Genomic DNA, 15,588 nt, shown 5'->3' on the forward strand with positions numbered 1-15,588 from the left:
GGAATTGTCCTTGGGCCCTCCCACCCACCCTTATGTTGTATAAACAAAACAGGACATGCACACTTTAACCAACCCATCATTTCAGTGACAGGGTCTGCCACACGACTGTGACTGATATGACGGGTTGGTTTGGACCCCCCCCAAAAAAGAAGCAATTAATCTCTCCTTGCACAAACTGGCTCTACAGAGGCAAGATGTCCACCTCATCTTCACCCTCCGATATATCACCGTGTACATCCCCCTCCTCACAGATTATCAATTCGTCCCCACTGGAATCCACCATCTCAGCTCCCTGTGTACTTTGTGGAGGCAATTGCTGCTGGTCAATGTCTCCGCGGAGGAATTGATTATAATTCATTTTAATGAACATCATCTTCTCCACATTTTCTGGATGTAACCTCGTACGCCGATTGCTGACAAGGTGAGCGGCGGCACTAAACACTCTTTCGGAGTACACACTTGTGGGAGGGCAACTTAGGTAGAATAAAGCCAGTTTGTGCAAGGGCCTCCAAATTGCCTCTTTTTCCTGCCAGTATAAGTACGGACTGTGTGACGTGCCTACTTGGATGCGGTCACTCATATAATCCTCCACCATTCTATCAATGTTGAGAGAATCATATGCAGTGACAGTAGACGACATGTCCGTAATCGTTGTCAGGTCCTTCAGTCCGGACCAGATGTCAGCATCAGCAGTCGCTCCAGACTGCCCTGCATCACCGCCAGCGGGTGGGCTCGGAATTCTGAGCCTTTTCCTCGCACCCCCAGTTGCGGGAGAATGTGAAGGAGGAGATGTTGACAGGTCGCGTTCCGCTTGACTTGACAATTTTGTCACCAGCAGGTCTTTCAACCCCAGCAGACCTGTGTCTGCCGGAAAGAGAGATCCAAGGTAGGCTTTAAATCTAGGATCGAGCACGGTGGCCAAAATGTAGTGCTCTGATTTCAACAGATTGACCACCCGTGAATCCTTGTTAAGCGAATTAAGGGCTGCATCCACAAGTCCCACATGCCTAGCGGAATCGCTCCGTGTTAGCTCCTTCTTCAATGCCTCCAGCTTCTTCTGCAAAAGCCTGATGAGGGGAATGACCTGACTCAGGCTGGCAGTGTCTGAACTGACTTCACGTGTGGCAAGTTCAAAGGGCATCAGAACCTTGCACAACGTTGAAATCATTCTCCACTGCACTTGAGACAGGTGCATTCCATCTCCTATATCGTGCTCAATTGTATAGGCTTGAATGGCCTTTTGCTGCTCCTCCAACCTCTGAAGCATATAGAGGGTTGAATTCCACCTCGTTACCACTTCTTGCTTCAGATGATGGCAGGGCAGGTTCAGTAGTTTTTGGTGGTGCTCCAGTCTTCTGTACGTGGTGCCTGTACGCCGAAAGTGTCCCGCAATTTTTCTGGCCACCGACAGCATCTCTTGCACGCCCCTGTCGTTTTTTAAAAAATTCTGCACCACCAAATTCAAGGTATGTGCAAAACATGGGACGTGCTGGAATTTGCCCATATTTAATGCACACACAATATTGCTGGCGTTGTCCGATGCCACAAATCCACAGGAGAGTCCAATTGGGGTAAGCCATTCCGCGATGATCTTCCTCAGTTGCCGTAAGAGGTTTTCAGCTGTGTGCGTATTCTGGAAAGCGGTGATACAAAGCGTAGCCTGCCTAGGAAAGAGTTGGCGTTTGCGAGATGCTGCTACTGGTGCCGCCGCTGCTGTTCTTGCGGCGGGAGTCCATACATCTACCCAGTGGGCTGTCACAGTCATATAGTCCTGACCCTGCCCTGCTCCACTTGTCCACATGTCCGTGGTTAAGTGGACATTGGGTACAACTGCATTTTTTAGGACACTGGTGAGTCTTTTTCTGACGTCCGTGTACATTCTCGGTATCGCCTGCCTAGAGAAGTGGAACCTAGATGGTATTTGGTAACGGGGGCACACTGCCTCAATAAATTGTCTAGTTCCCTGTGAACTAACGGCGGATACCGGACGCACGTCTAACACCAACATAGTTGTCAAGGACTCAGTTATCCGCTTTGCAGTAGGATGACTGCTGTGATATTTCATCTTCCTCGCAAAGGACTGTTGAACAGTCAATTGCTTACTGGAAGTAGTACAAGTGGGCTTACGACTTCCCCTCTGGGATGACCATCGACTCCCAGCGGCAACAACAGCAGCGCCAGCAGCAGTAGGCGTTACACGCAAGGATGCATCGGAGGAATCCCAGGCAGGAGAGGACTCGTCAGACTTGCCAGTGACATGGCCTGCAGGACTATTGGCATTCCTGGGGAAGGAGGAAATTGACACTGAGGGAGTTGGTGGGGTGGTTTGCGTGAGCTTGGTTACAAGAGGAAGGGATTTACTGGTCAGTGGACTGCTTCCGCTGTCACCCAAAGTTTTTGAACTTGTCACTGACTTATTATGAATGCGCTGCAGGTGACGTATAAGGGAGGATGTTCCGAGGTGGTTAACGTCCTTACCCCTACTTATTACAGCTTGACAAAGGGAACACACGGCTTGACACCTGTTGTCCGCATTTCTGGTGAAATACCTCCACACCGAAGAGCTGATTTTTTTGGTATTTTCACCTGGCATGTCAACGGCCATATTCCTCCCACGGACAACAGGTGTCTCCCCGGGTGCCTGACTTAAACAAACCACCTCACCATCAGAATCCTCCTGGTCAATTTCCTCCCCAGCGCCAGCAACACCCATATCCTCCTCATCCTGGTGTACTTCAACACTGACATCTTCAATCTGACTATCAGGAACTGGACTGCGGGTGCTCCTTCCAGCACTTGCAGGGGGCATGCAAATAGTGGAAGGCGCATGCTCTTCACGTCCAGTGTTGGGAAGGTCAGGCATCGCAAACGACACAATTGGACTCTCCTTGTGGATTTGGGATTTCAAAGAACGCACAGTTCTTTGCGGTGCTTTTGCCAGCTTGAGTCTTTTCAGTTTTCTAGCGAGAGGCTGAGTGCTTCCATCCTCATGTGAAGCTGAACCACTAGCCATGAACATAGGCCAGGGCCTCAGCCGTTCCTTGCCACTCCGTGTGGTAAATGGCATATTGGCAAGTTTACGCTTCTCCTCCGACAATTTTATTTTAGGTTTTGGAGTCCTTTTTTTTCTGATATTTGGTGTTTTGGATTTGACATGCTCTGTACTATGACATTGGGCATCGGCCTTGGCAGACGACGTTGCTGGCATTTCATCGTCTCGGCCATGACTAGTGGCAGCAGCTTCAGCACGAGGTGGAAGTGGATCTTGATCTTTCCCTAATTTTGGAACCTCAACTTTTTTGTTCTCCATATTTTATAGGCAGAACTAAAAGGCACCTCAGGTAAACAATGGAGATGGATGGATTGGATACTAGTATACAATTATGGACGGACTGCCACGGTTAGGTGGTATAAAAAAACCACGGTTAGGTGGTATATATTATAATAATAATACAATTATGGATGGACGGACTGCCTGCCGACTGCCGACACAGAGGTAGCCACAGCCGTGAACTACCGCACTGTACACTGGTTGATAAAGAGATAGTAGTATACTCGTAACAACTAGTATGACACTATGACGACGGTAAAAAGAATGAAAAAAAAACCACGGTTAGGTGGTATATATTATAATAATAATACAATTATGGATGGACGGACTGCCTGCCGACTGCCGACACAGAGGTAGCCACAGCCGTGAACTACCGCACTGTACACTGGTTGATAAAGAGATAGTAGTATACTCGTAACAACTAGTATGACACTATGACGACGGTATAAAGAATGAAAAAAAAACCACGGTTAGGTGGTATATATTATAATAATAATACAATTATGGATGGACGGACTGCCTGCCGACTGCCGACACAGAGGTAGCCACAGCCGTGAACTACCGCACTGTACACTGGTTGATAAAGAGATAGTAGTATACTCGTAACAACTAGTATGACACTATGACGACGGTATAAAGAAAGAAAAAAAAATACCACAGTTAGGTGGTATATATTATAATAATAATACAATTATGGATGGACGGACTGCCTGCCGACTGCCGACACAGAGGTAGCCACAGCCGTGAACTACCGCACTGTACACTGGTTGATAAAGAGATAGTAGTATACTCGTAACAACTAGTATGACACTATGACGACGGTATAAAGAATGAAAAAAAAACCACGGTTAGGTGGTATATATTATAATAATAATACAATTATGGATGGACGGACTGCCTGCCGACTGCCGACACAGAGGTAGCCACAGCCGTGAACTACCGCACTGTACACTGGTTGATAAAGAGATAGTAGTATACTCGTAACAACTAGTATGACACTATGACGACGGTATAAAGAATGAAAAAAAAACCACGGTTAGGTGGTATATATTATAATAATAATACAATTATGGATGGACGGACTGCCTGCCGACTGCCGACACAGAGGTAGCCACAGCCGTGAACTACCGCACTGTACACTGGTTGATAAAGAGATAGTAGTATACTCGTAACAACTAGTATGACACTATGACGACGGTATAAAGAATGAAAAAAAAACCACGGTTAGGTGGTATATATTATAATAATAATACAATTATGGATGGACGGACTGCCTGCCGACTGCCGACACAGAGGTAGTCACAGCCGTGAACTACCGCACTGTACACTGGTTGATAAAGAGATAGTAGTATACTCATAACAACTAGTATGACACTATGACGGTATAAAGAATGAAAAAAAAACCACGGTTAGGTGGTATATATTATAATAATAATAATACAATTATGGATGGACGGACTGCCTGCCGACTGCCGACACAGAGGTAGCCACAGCCGTGAACTACCGCACTGTACACTGGTTGATAAAGAGATAGTAGTATACTCGTAACAACTAGTATGACACTATGACGACGGTATAAAGAAAGAAAAAAAAATACCACGGTTAGGTGGTATATATTGTAATACAATTATGGATGGACGGACTGCCTGCCGAGTTCCGACTGCCGACACAGAGGTAGCCACAGCCGTGAACTACCGCACTGTACTGTGTCTGCTGCTAATATAGACTGGTTGATAAAGAGATAGTATACAATACATACAACAATATACTACTATACTGGTGGTCAGGCACTGGTCACCACTAGTCACACTGGCAGTGGCACTCCTGCAGCAAAAGTGTGCACTGTTTAATTTTAAATTAATATAATATTATGTACTCCTGGGGGCTCCTGCTATAACAACCTGCAGTGCTCCCCAGTCTCCCCCACAATTATTATAAGCTTTGCCTTTTATACATTGATGTGCAGCACACTGGGCTGAGCTGAGTGCACACAGACTGAGTCACACTGTGTGACTGGCTGCTGCTATGTATCGTTTTTTTTCAGGCAGAGAACGGATATAGCAGAGAACGGATATATTATATTAAAATAAATAAAAGTTAACTAACAACAACTGCACTGGTCACTGTGGTAAACTCTGTCTGACTCTGCACAATCTCTCTCTCTCTTCTAATCTAATTTCTAATGGAGAGGACGCCAGCCACGTCCTCTCCCTATCAATCTCAATGCACGTGTGAAAATGGCGGCGACGCGCGGCTCCTTATATAGAATCCGAGTCTCGCGAGAATCCGACAGCGTCATGATGACGTTCGGGCGCGCTCGGGTTAACCGAGCAAGGCGGGAGGATCCGAGTCTGCTCGGACCCGTGAAAAAAACATGAAGTTCGTGCGGGTTCGGATTCAGAGAAACCGAACCCGCTCATCTCTAGTCTTTAGTGGAGTGGGCTTTATATTCTTCATTTTCTGGTGAGAGGGCTGGTTGTTTGACTGCAGATACAGTATCTCAAGTTCCTGGAAAAAGGTTTCTTAGCTTTGAATGGGATAAAAAAATAGAGAGTCCAACCTTTCAGAAGGTTCTGGGGACTTGGGGATCAGAGTTCAGGAGCCAGAGCAATCTACCAATGAATATATAAAACTGCATATTAGGCGTGTGGAGCTGGAGCAGGGACCGACTGCTGGAATGCTGATATCTCTGGTTCTGGGCATAGTAGAGACAAGCTGCCAAGGTCCACCGAAAGTGGAGACTCCCACCTTTTGGCGTATACCCTCAGAAAAACTGTAAGTCAGACAGAGCCAGAGAGATCTGGCTGGGAAGAGCAATTAATAGGCTCGGATGGGGACCACTTCTTTGAAGTCAGATATCTCCGGTTCCCTAGGGCCGATTTTCAGAAATCTGGTACCCCTGGAAAGAGGGGACCCTCAGCTATCAGCCTATGGCCCTTATACTCCTGGGGCCCTAGGGCAAGTGCCCATTGAGCCCATACGAAGAACTGGGGGCATGCTAGCAGCTCACAGAGCGCTGGGCCAGCGCTCTGTGAGCTGCTAGCATGCCCCCAGTTCTTCTCTGTCCTGTGAATAGACGCTGTGCGTATGCGCACTGTGTCTATTCACCGCTGCTCAGCTAAGCAGAGTAGCGAGTCACAGGAGCCTCCCAACTGCCCCCCCCCCTCCCACCGCGGGACACTGTGGTCCGCAGGTGGGACAGTGGGACAGTCCAATAAAGATGGGACTGTGCTGCGAAAAGCAGGACAGTTGGGAGGTATGCATATATGGGTGCATATGGTATATGAAAACACTGTTTAAACAAAAATCACAGAATCTCTGTACTCGGCCAGTGGCGGATTTAAGAGATTTATGTATACAGCTTACAGGGGCAGAATGTGCATGTCCTACCCGTTTACACTCCATTCAAGATGGTATATGGTACAGTGCACTGGAAATAGTTATTGGTACATTTGGGCCGATAGTACCAACACAAGCATCCGGTGCCTCACGTGCCTAATGGGAAATTCACCACTGCCAGCAGTGGCTGCTGCCCCTGGGCTGCAGCACCATCCAAAGTCTGCAGGGGGGGGGGGGGGGTGTCTGGGCAGGACATATAAACATACATGTGCAGTTGTATGTAACATATGTCCTGGCTTCCTTCTCCAGGAATCATCCTGGCTTCCTTCTCCGGGAATCAGCAGCCACATGAAATACACCGCTCAGCCTGTTAATTGTCATTTAGCCCATCCCTGGATTCCCATTGGCTGGTTTCACAGGAGCCCGGGGGCGGGCTAAATGACGATTTACACTACAGGCAGAGCAGTGTATTCCATGATGTGGCGGCTGCTGATTCCTAGGGAAGGAAGCCAGGACATATGTTACATACAACTGCACATGTATGTTCATATGTCCTGGCCAGCCTTTGGACGGCGCTGCAGCCCAGGGGCAGCAGCCGCCGCTGGTACTCACCATATAAATAAAAAACACTCATATGATACTCAGTCTCTGCGCAATTAGTCCGAAAGCTCCAGAGTTATTTCCTCTCCTCTTTCAACTCCTCCATGTGCAGCTACATCCAGCTCCAGGCCAATGGAGTAATGGGTATTGTTGCTAAGAAGAATTAGGAGAGCCAACTCATGAGTTAAAAGATGATTCCTTTATGTTTAAAAATGCAATATCCATGTACATTTCAGTTTAAAATGACAAATACGGCAATGTTTAAAAACCGCCACGGCTGTGCTCCGTCTAGCCGAATCTCCTACACTGGCTCCGGACCCAGCAGCTGACGTTACAATGCCCACGGCATTATCTATATATATATATATATATATATATATATATATATACATACACAATACTGTGCAAACATTTAGGCAGGTGTGGAAAAAATGCTGCAAAGTAAGAATGCTTTCACAAATAGAAGTGTTAAGTTTATTTTTTATAATTAACACAATGCAAAGTGAATGAACAGAAGTGAAATCTAAATCATATCAATATTTGATGTGACCACTCTTTGCCATCAAAAGAGCATCAATTCTTCTAGGTACACTTGCACACAGTTTTTGAAGGAACTCGTCAGGGAGGTTGTTCCAAACATCTTGGAGAACTAACCACAGATCTTCTGTGAATCTAGGCTTGCTCAAATATTAAATACTAGGTGCTTCATCGCGCCCTACGGGCGCTCTTCACACCGTCGCAAGGGGCTACGCCCCCTTAACCCTTGCATGCCTTTCTGGGGTTCAATATTTTTATTATATGGAGTATTACCTGCATTCCTTTGTTAGTGGTTAAATATTGCACAATGAAAGGGCGTGCGATGGTGAAGGAGGCGCAGCCCCTTGCAATGGCGTGAACAGCACCTGCAGGGCATGATGTACAGAATGTAGCGGGTGCGGGGGGGACTGTGGATGGGGGAGGGTGTCTGTAGATGCTGTGGGTGGAGGAGGGGGCGGAAGCGGGGGAGGGTCCGGATGGGGAAGGGTCGGGAGGTGCTGCGGATGGGGGAGGGGCAGAGGAGTGGGGGCTGCAGATGGGGGAGGGCTCCAGAGGCACTGCAGGTGGGGGAGGGGCAGGGGTGCTACGGGTGGGAGAGGGACAGGTGCGGGGATGTTGCGGATGGGTGAAGGGTTTCGGAGGTGCTGTGGGATGGGAAGGGGCGGGGGTGCCGGGGGTGGGGTAGGGGGTCCGGAGGCACCATGGGTGGGGGAAGAGCAGGTACAGGTGGTGCGGCAGATGGGGAAGGGGGTCTCGAAGTGCTGCAGGTGGTGGAGGGGCAGGTGTGGGGGTGCCGTGAGTGGGGGAGGGGTGGGGGAGGGGGGGACCATGGATTGAGGAGAGTGTCTGCAGATGCTGTGGGTGGAGGGGGGGCAGGTGTGGGGGGAGAGATATATGGGGGGTGGATGGTGGAGGGGGCCTGGAGGTGCTGTGGGTGGTGAAGAGGTGGGGGAGTGGGAGCCGCGGGTAGTGTAGGGGGTCTGGAGGCACAACGTGGGGGGAGGGGTGCCGCATGTGGTGAAGGGGAAGGTACGGAGGTGTGGTGGATTGGGGAGGCGCTGCGGGTACTGTACCTGACAAAAAGGTAGTTGGAGGGTATGCAGTAACAGGGCCAGGACAGGGGTGACAGGGCCAGGACAGGGGTGACAGGGCCAGGATAGGGGTGACAGGGCCAGGACAGGGGTAATGGGGCCAGGACAGGGGCGATGGGGCCAGGACAGAAATGACAGGGACAGGAAAGGGGTGACATGGCCAGGGTAGGGGCGGCAGTACCAGGACAGGGGTGACAGGGCCAGTATAGGGTTGACAGGGCAAGCACAGGGGTGACAGGGCCAGGATAGGGGTAACAGGGTCAGGATAAGGGTGAAAGGGCCAGGATATGGGTAAAAGGGCCAGGATAAGGGTGAAAGGGCAAGGCCCAGGGGTGACAGGGACACAGGGCACGGGAGAGGTTGGTATTAGGGACAAAACAGTGGTGACAGACAGATGTGTCTTATCGGAGTCACTGCTGCTGGCTGCTGCTGTTCCACTCCAACCTGTTGGGATCTGCTGCTGCTGGAGACTTGGCATGGCTGACTCTCTCAGGCTGGAGTCCTGCTTCCTCTGCCCGTCCGCATCCCTCCCCCCCTCCTCAGTCACACACCGCAGACCTCGCGCAGCTGCCGGGCACTGTGGTAAGGGTAGACTGGGAGTGACTGGTTAGCCCCTGGGAGACGCTGCTGCTGGAGGGAGGAGGGGGTCATAGCATGAACGCGGCGCGGACCTCGCGGCTGCCGGGCACTGTGGAAAGGGGAGACTGGGAGTGACTGGTTAGCTTCCAGGAGACGCTGCGGCTGGAGAGAGGAGGGGGTCGGAGCCTGCAAGCAGCGCAGACTTCTGCAGCGCTACCCGCCGGCTAAAGTTTGTGAAGGAGCTGGGCGCACCTCACTGCGGGTGGCAGCGCTGCAGCTAGCGGTGGGGTTGCCGGGGCTGGAGAAAACAGAGGCAGTATGGAACCTGTACAGCGGCAGGTGCCCCACAAAACTGCAGCTAAGAAGCGTGGAGTGTGCCAGAAAGTGACGCTCCTCCGCGCCAGAGAGACCCTGCTGAGTATGCTGATGTGGGGGGGTCAAGCACACAGTGAGCCGGTGCCCGTCTGTCTGTACGGCTTACCCCCTCACACACCCCCATACCTCCCCACTGTCCCGATTTTCGCGGGACAGTCCCATTTTTTTGGGTCTGTCCCGCTGTCCCACCCGTGGCCCGCAGTGTCCCCCGGTGCGGGGGAGAGGGGGGGCAGTTGGGAAGCTCCTGAACTCGCTGTTCTGCTTAGCAGAGCAGCGGTGAATAGATGCGCACAGCGTCTATTTAGTGGAGACAGGAGGAGAGGGGGCATCAGGGGGTACGGATTAAGGGGGGGTTCTGGCAGCAGAGCCGGATTAAGGGGGGAGGGCTAGGGGGTACGTACCGTGGGCCCCACAGTTTTAGGGGCCTCCCCGGCTGGAGTAGCTCTGTCCCAGCACTGAAGATCCCCCGTTCTGTCAGCAACAGCAGCAGCATTGTGCTACAGTCAGCACACGCTCCTGCGTGTTGGCAGGTCTGTGGTGTTGCAGGGTCCCTGCTTTCTTCTGCCTGTGCGGGTGTGTAGGGGGGAGCGACCACCCCCTCTGGATTTACCCCTAGCTGAGGGGCCAAAATCCCATGAAAAAAAAAAAATCTCCGGAATTTGCATAAGGGGCGTGGCCCCGCGCCCCGCGATTAGGCCACGCCCCCAAGCCCACAGCAGGCACAGCAATGAGATAGGGCCCCCCTGTCTCAAGTGCCCTGGGCCCCCCGGACTCATAATCCGCCCCTGGGGGCATGCCAGCAGCTCACAGAGCGCTGGGCATGCCCCCTCACTGTCAAAAACGGGGGCCCTCCCGTGAAGCCACGCCCCTTTCATTGGTCATGCCCCCTTTTCGCTGCGTGTGTGTCCCTCCTGTCTGAAGAAAGCTGGCAGGTATGCACCCCTGCCTGTGCCATGCCCATACCATCTGCTTCTGCTCCTAGTCTCCTATAGATTTGCCCAGATCTGTGACTCATTTGACTAACTCCGCCCAGTGTTGTGACTCCGCCCAGCATTAGCAAATGAGTCACAAAGTCACAGATCTGGGCTATTATATAGGAGATTTCTGTATTTTCATGTAATCCCAGACAGACTTGATGATATCGAGAATATCATCACTTCCAGTACTCCTTGTTTTTCTTTACGCTGAAGATAGTTCCCAATTACATTGGCTGTATGTTTGGGGTCGTTGACCTGCTGCAGAATAAATTTGGAGCAAATCACCTCCCTGGTGGTACTGCATGATGGAAAAGTACCAGTCTGTATTTCTCACCATTAATCCTGACCAAATCCCCAACTCCATTTGCTGAAATACAGCCCCAAACTTGCAAGGAACCTCCATCATGCTTCATTGTTGCCTGCAGACACTCATTATTGTACTGCTCTCCAGCCCTTCGGTGAACAAACTGTCTTCTACTTCAATTTTTACATTTTGTCTCATCAGTCCAGAGCACCTGCTGTCATTTTTTTGCACCCCAGTGCCTATGTTTTCGTGCATATTTGAGTCGCTTGGCCTTGTTTCCATGTTGAAGGTTTGGTTTTTTGGCTGCAATTCTTCCATGAAGACCACTTCTGGACAGACTTCTCCGAACAGTAGATGGTGGTACCTGGGTCCCACTCTTTTCTGACAGTTCTGAGCTGATGGCACTGCTGGATATCTTCTGACTTCAAAGGGAAGTAAGCATGATGTGTCTTTCATCTGATGCACTAAGTTAACTTGGCCAACTACTGCATCTACAGTCCTCAACGTTGCCCGTTTCGTTGTGCTTCAATGCTGAAAAATATAGGCAGGTATCCTTCATGCAATACCATCAGGTAAGTGTCTGATTGGCTCCAAATTTATTCTGCATCATTTTTTCCACACCTGCCTAAAACTTTTGCACAGTACTGTGTGCATATATATGGGCAGTACGGATGGTGTAATGGTTAGCATTACTGCCTCACAGCACTGAGGTCATGGGTTTGATTCCTACCATGGAGTCTGTATATTCTCCCTGTACTTGCATGGGTTTCCTCTGGGTACTCCAGTTTCCTCCCACAATCCAAAAATATACTAGTAGGTTAATTGGCTCCCATCAAAATGAACCCTAGTGTGTGCATGTGTTAGGGAATATAGACTGTAAGCTTCAATGGGCAGGGACTGAGGAGAAAGGCCAAATATTCTCTGTAAAGTGCTGCAGAATATGTGTGTGCTATATAAACAACTGGTAGTAAATATATATATATATATATATATATACACATACTTTCAGGGGCAGCAGGCCAGCAGCTCTTGTCAGGGGTGGAGCCAGGTAAATTGTGTCATTAGGCCCCACCCACTCACAGCAAGGTATTTGGGAGTCGGTGGAGTCAAAATGACCCAGCATTACGTCACAAAAAGGCAGGACTCCATTTGTCAGAACCACCCCTTCCCCCGTCCCCCATCCCATCCTGTGTGCACCAAACCAATGAGAGGGGAAATTGGCTAAAACATGGCTGCCTTGTACCTGCAAACATTTAACATTTTTGACTTAGGTGTGCCCAGAAAATAACGTGTACAATTAATTCTAATTCCGACTGCTACAATTACCAGAACGTTTTAATATTTGTACATTCTGTTAAATACAATGAAACATAATAGGAAGTACTGAATATAAACAAAAGGTAATATGATCAGTTTGATGATAGATACAATAGTATTTGGCAAGATAAGATAATATGAAATGATTATATGAAGCATGACATTGTTGATTCTATAAACAGTATGTATATTGCTCATTCAACTAAAAAGCCATTGCTGCAATAATGCAGGGCTGTGCCATAACAAAACCAGCATGCAACCCTTAAGCTCTGCCTCCAGCAGCTCTGTGTCCTATGTCTCTTCCCTGATGGCTTGTGTTCAATTATACAGGGTTAGCTGAGAACAAGTTGCTGGGAATATATGGGCTGGCCCTTTAAGAACCAGTGATGCAAGTAACACAGGTGGTGTAATTAGGCTGGCTGCTTTTTTGAAGATAAGTATCCCTGTCCCTCTTCTTTCTTTTTATTGTGTGAGAGAAATAGTATACCAGTGAGCTGGAAATCGACTTATTAAATAACCCTTAGAAATGGAAAACCCCTTAAAGAAGACTTTATCTCTGATCAAAACCCTGCACCAGAGTGTTTAAAGCAGAGTGTGACCACATTCCGTACAGAAGACTAAATGTACACAAGCGGTTAAAGTACAGAATTCCCTATAGCATTCATAGGAACAGACTTTTTTTTGTAAGATTCAAAAATGATTCTTCTTTCTCTTTTCGTGAATGAGGGTTTTTGCATCCTAAAATTTAGTCTTGATTTAATCATTGCAAAAATACAGCATAACCATTTGGTCAGTGCCAGAAAGTGTAAGTTTCTACAACTTTCATGCAATAAACTTTTGGAGACAATTTGAATTGTGTTCCAACACCCCCATCAGGACAATAGAAAATGGGAAACATTCTGTACATTATATATTTCACCTAATCTGATTGGGCACTGGAAGCGTACACAGCTGTACTAACAGGCATGTCTCAGGTCAGCTACAAAACATGGGTTATCCACCAATCAGTGCAGCAGGACAGGACTCCTGCTTATTGAAATAATAGTTTAATTGAGACAGACATAAAAGTAATCTGCCCTTTTCCAGTACATATGTATGTAATAAAATGTAAATTATTTCCTCCATGACTAAACAGGTTTCTCTTTTGTTTTATGTTGTATTACTACTTTTTGATACGTGTCCACTTTCTTTATACATTCTTTGCTTGCTTAGTAGGTCAGCGGTCCTGTGTAATGAAACAGAAAATTGACTCAAATTCAATTGGGCTGATTCTGTTAGTTCCGTAGGTTGTTAAGGAAGAGGTGCGAATAAAAATAAGCAATGTTTTACCTAATGTAATATCTACAGCCGCACATCACAGAAGGCTTCAGTGGGAACTTTTGGCTATTTGACTCTCCCCCTAAAATGTAGTTATTACTTAGCAAGAAAATAGATAAGTATATTGTATAATATTAGCAGTGATACATTTTATTTGAAATGATGGTTACTCACAGCTGGATCATACATTAGGCAACCTAGGTTCTGGCCTCTGGCACAGTGGGTAATGAAGTGCCCAGATTGCAATAAATCCATTCTAGTAGCTGTTTAGCTCTACAGCTATTGCAAATATACATCCAAAAGAAACTATGAAAAAGTTTAAATGATTACAAAAAATAAAAGAATCATTTCCACCTTGCAAAAGTTCCATAGGAGTCTTTTTTACCAGCGCTCACAGCAGTCTGAGCTATGTGACTGATCTGCAGACATGTACATTGTGTTATTGTGGATCAGAGACCACCGCTTGGCAGCAGAGACCTTCACAAGCAGACTCACCACTGTTGACTTTGGAGTGGCAGATGGGTAATATGGTGAACAGCCAGGCATACTAAAATGACTCTGCCTCTAGTCCTGAGACACTTCTACTCCTTATCAGAACACCCCCTCCCCTCCCCTGTGCTTTCAATAGAAAGGATCTTCCCATGGTGGCGACGGGTTGCATTGCAGCCCTATAGGAGGCATTCAGCTCTAAAGAAATGTGGTTTTGTGTGTATAAGTGGGACCATGCTATTGGATTTGGAAGTGACTGGTGTAAGGTGCTGTGCCTTTAAGAGCACTGTGTTTGTTTAGAAGCTCCTCCTTGCTCTCAGCCTGCAATGTGCAGTTAGTTAGCAGACAGGCTCTGAGGCAGCATGTATAGTGCATTCTCTGTATACACACCAGGCTGGAGTGACATGCTATACACTGAATGAAACTAAGTTGTTGTGCAGATACCTGCCTGCCACTAACTGCAGACACTGAGCCTCAGGAGAACAGCGAAAGTCACAAAGGCTGAATAGATAACCTGTCGGAGATGCAGAAATTCATTCACAGCCTGAAGGATTGCTCTGGCCGCTGAAGGCAGCAGTCACATCCAACTCAGTGTCCTCTGAACGGAATATAAAAACCTTGTGCACAGGAGAAAAAAAAGAGAGAGAAGTTGCTTTTTGGTCTTAAGATAGGTGCACAAAATATGCATTTTGGATGAGCAATGTTCTGCGTCCGCCAGATTGCAAACTTGCAAATAAAACTAGTTCTTCTTCAACATCAAAAACTGAGATTGGCCGGCTGATACCTCCAGCTTGGTAAAAAAAAACAAAAAAACACTAACCATTGTTTTTTTGGCTTCTTCCTCTTTTTGGCGTTCCGGAGTTGGTTATAACTAATGTTAGCGGGATTTATTAAGAAGAAAATGTGTGGCGTTGGTTTCTGGAAGCTGTGCGTCTCCGTGGGACTAGTGTTGGTGATCCTGAGCGAGGTGGCACCCCAGCCGTGCCCAGCTCAGTGCACTTGTACCGGGACCACAGTGGACTGCCATGGGCTGGCTCTCCGTAGCGTGCCTCGCAACATTCCTCGGAACACAGAACGACTGTGAGTATATCTATCCATGTACACTTGTGTGCTAATTACACTATATATTGTATGCCTTAATAGGATAATATTCAAAGATGTGCAGTCAAAGTGTTTATATAATAGTGCATACACTTTCCCAGGCAAGTGCCTGACTCCATCTGAATGAAATCCCAATTCCTCCCTTCAGCAGATCATGCTCCCCCTCCCCTTCTCTTACGCAGCACAGTCCTAGCAGTCTTCCGAGCGCAACCATCATTAATATTTATGCAT

At 48.1% G+C, this 15,588-nt stretch overlaps 1 protein-coding gene and 1 long non-coding RNA gene across 6 annotated transcripts in view; one reads left to right on the top strand and one right to left on the bottom strand.

The window, feature by feature from the left end:
• The window catches only part of LOC134927307 (uncharacterized), a 36,661-nt gene extending 22,144 nt beyond the window's left edge, over positions 1-14,517 (bottom strand). The window contains exon 1 of the long non-coding RNA XR_010177606.1: positions 14,263-14,517. This is a non-coding gene — a long non-coding RNA (uncharacterized LOC134927307). The remainder of the gene's footprint in view (positions 1-14,262) is intronic.
• An 81-nt stretch (positions 14,518-14,598) lies between these two features.
• The window catches only part of SLIT2 (slit guidance ligand 2), a 384,860-nt gene continuing 383,870 nt past the window's right edge, over positions 14,599-15,588 (top strand). For 3 of the 5 annotated variants that reach the window (XM_063921524.1, XM_063921517.1, XM_063921532.1), the window contains exon 1: positions 14,600-15,336. In XM_063921524.1, coding sequence (XP_063777594.1) covers positions 15,131-15,336 — 206 coding nt within the window. In that variant the 5' untranslated portion in view covers positions 14,600-15,130. Of the gene's footprint in view, positions 15,337-15,588 lie in introns of all 5 variants that reach the window. The other 2 variants (XM_063921507.1, XM_063921540.1) reach the window with 1 other exon arrangement.

Source organism: Pseudophryne corroboree, chromosome 1 (genome assembly GCF_028390025.1).
Source record: "Pseudophryne corroboree isolate aPseCor3 chromosome 1, aPseCor3.hap2, whole genome shotgun sequence".
NCBI lineage: Eukaryota > Metazoa > Chordata > Amphibia > Anura > Myobatrachidae > Pseudophryne > Pseudophryne corroboree.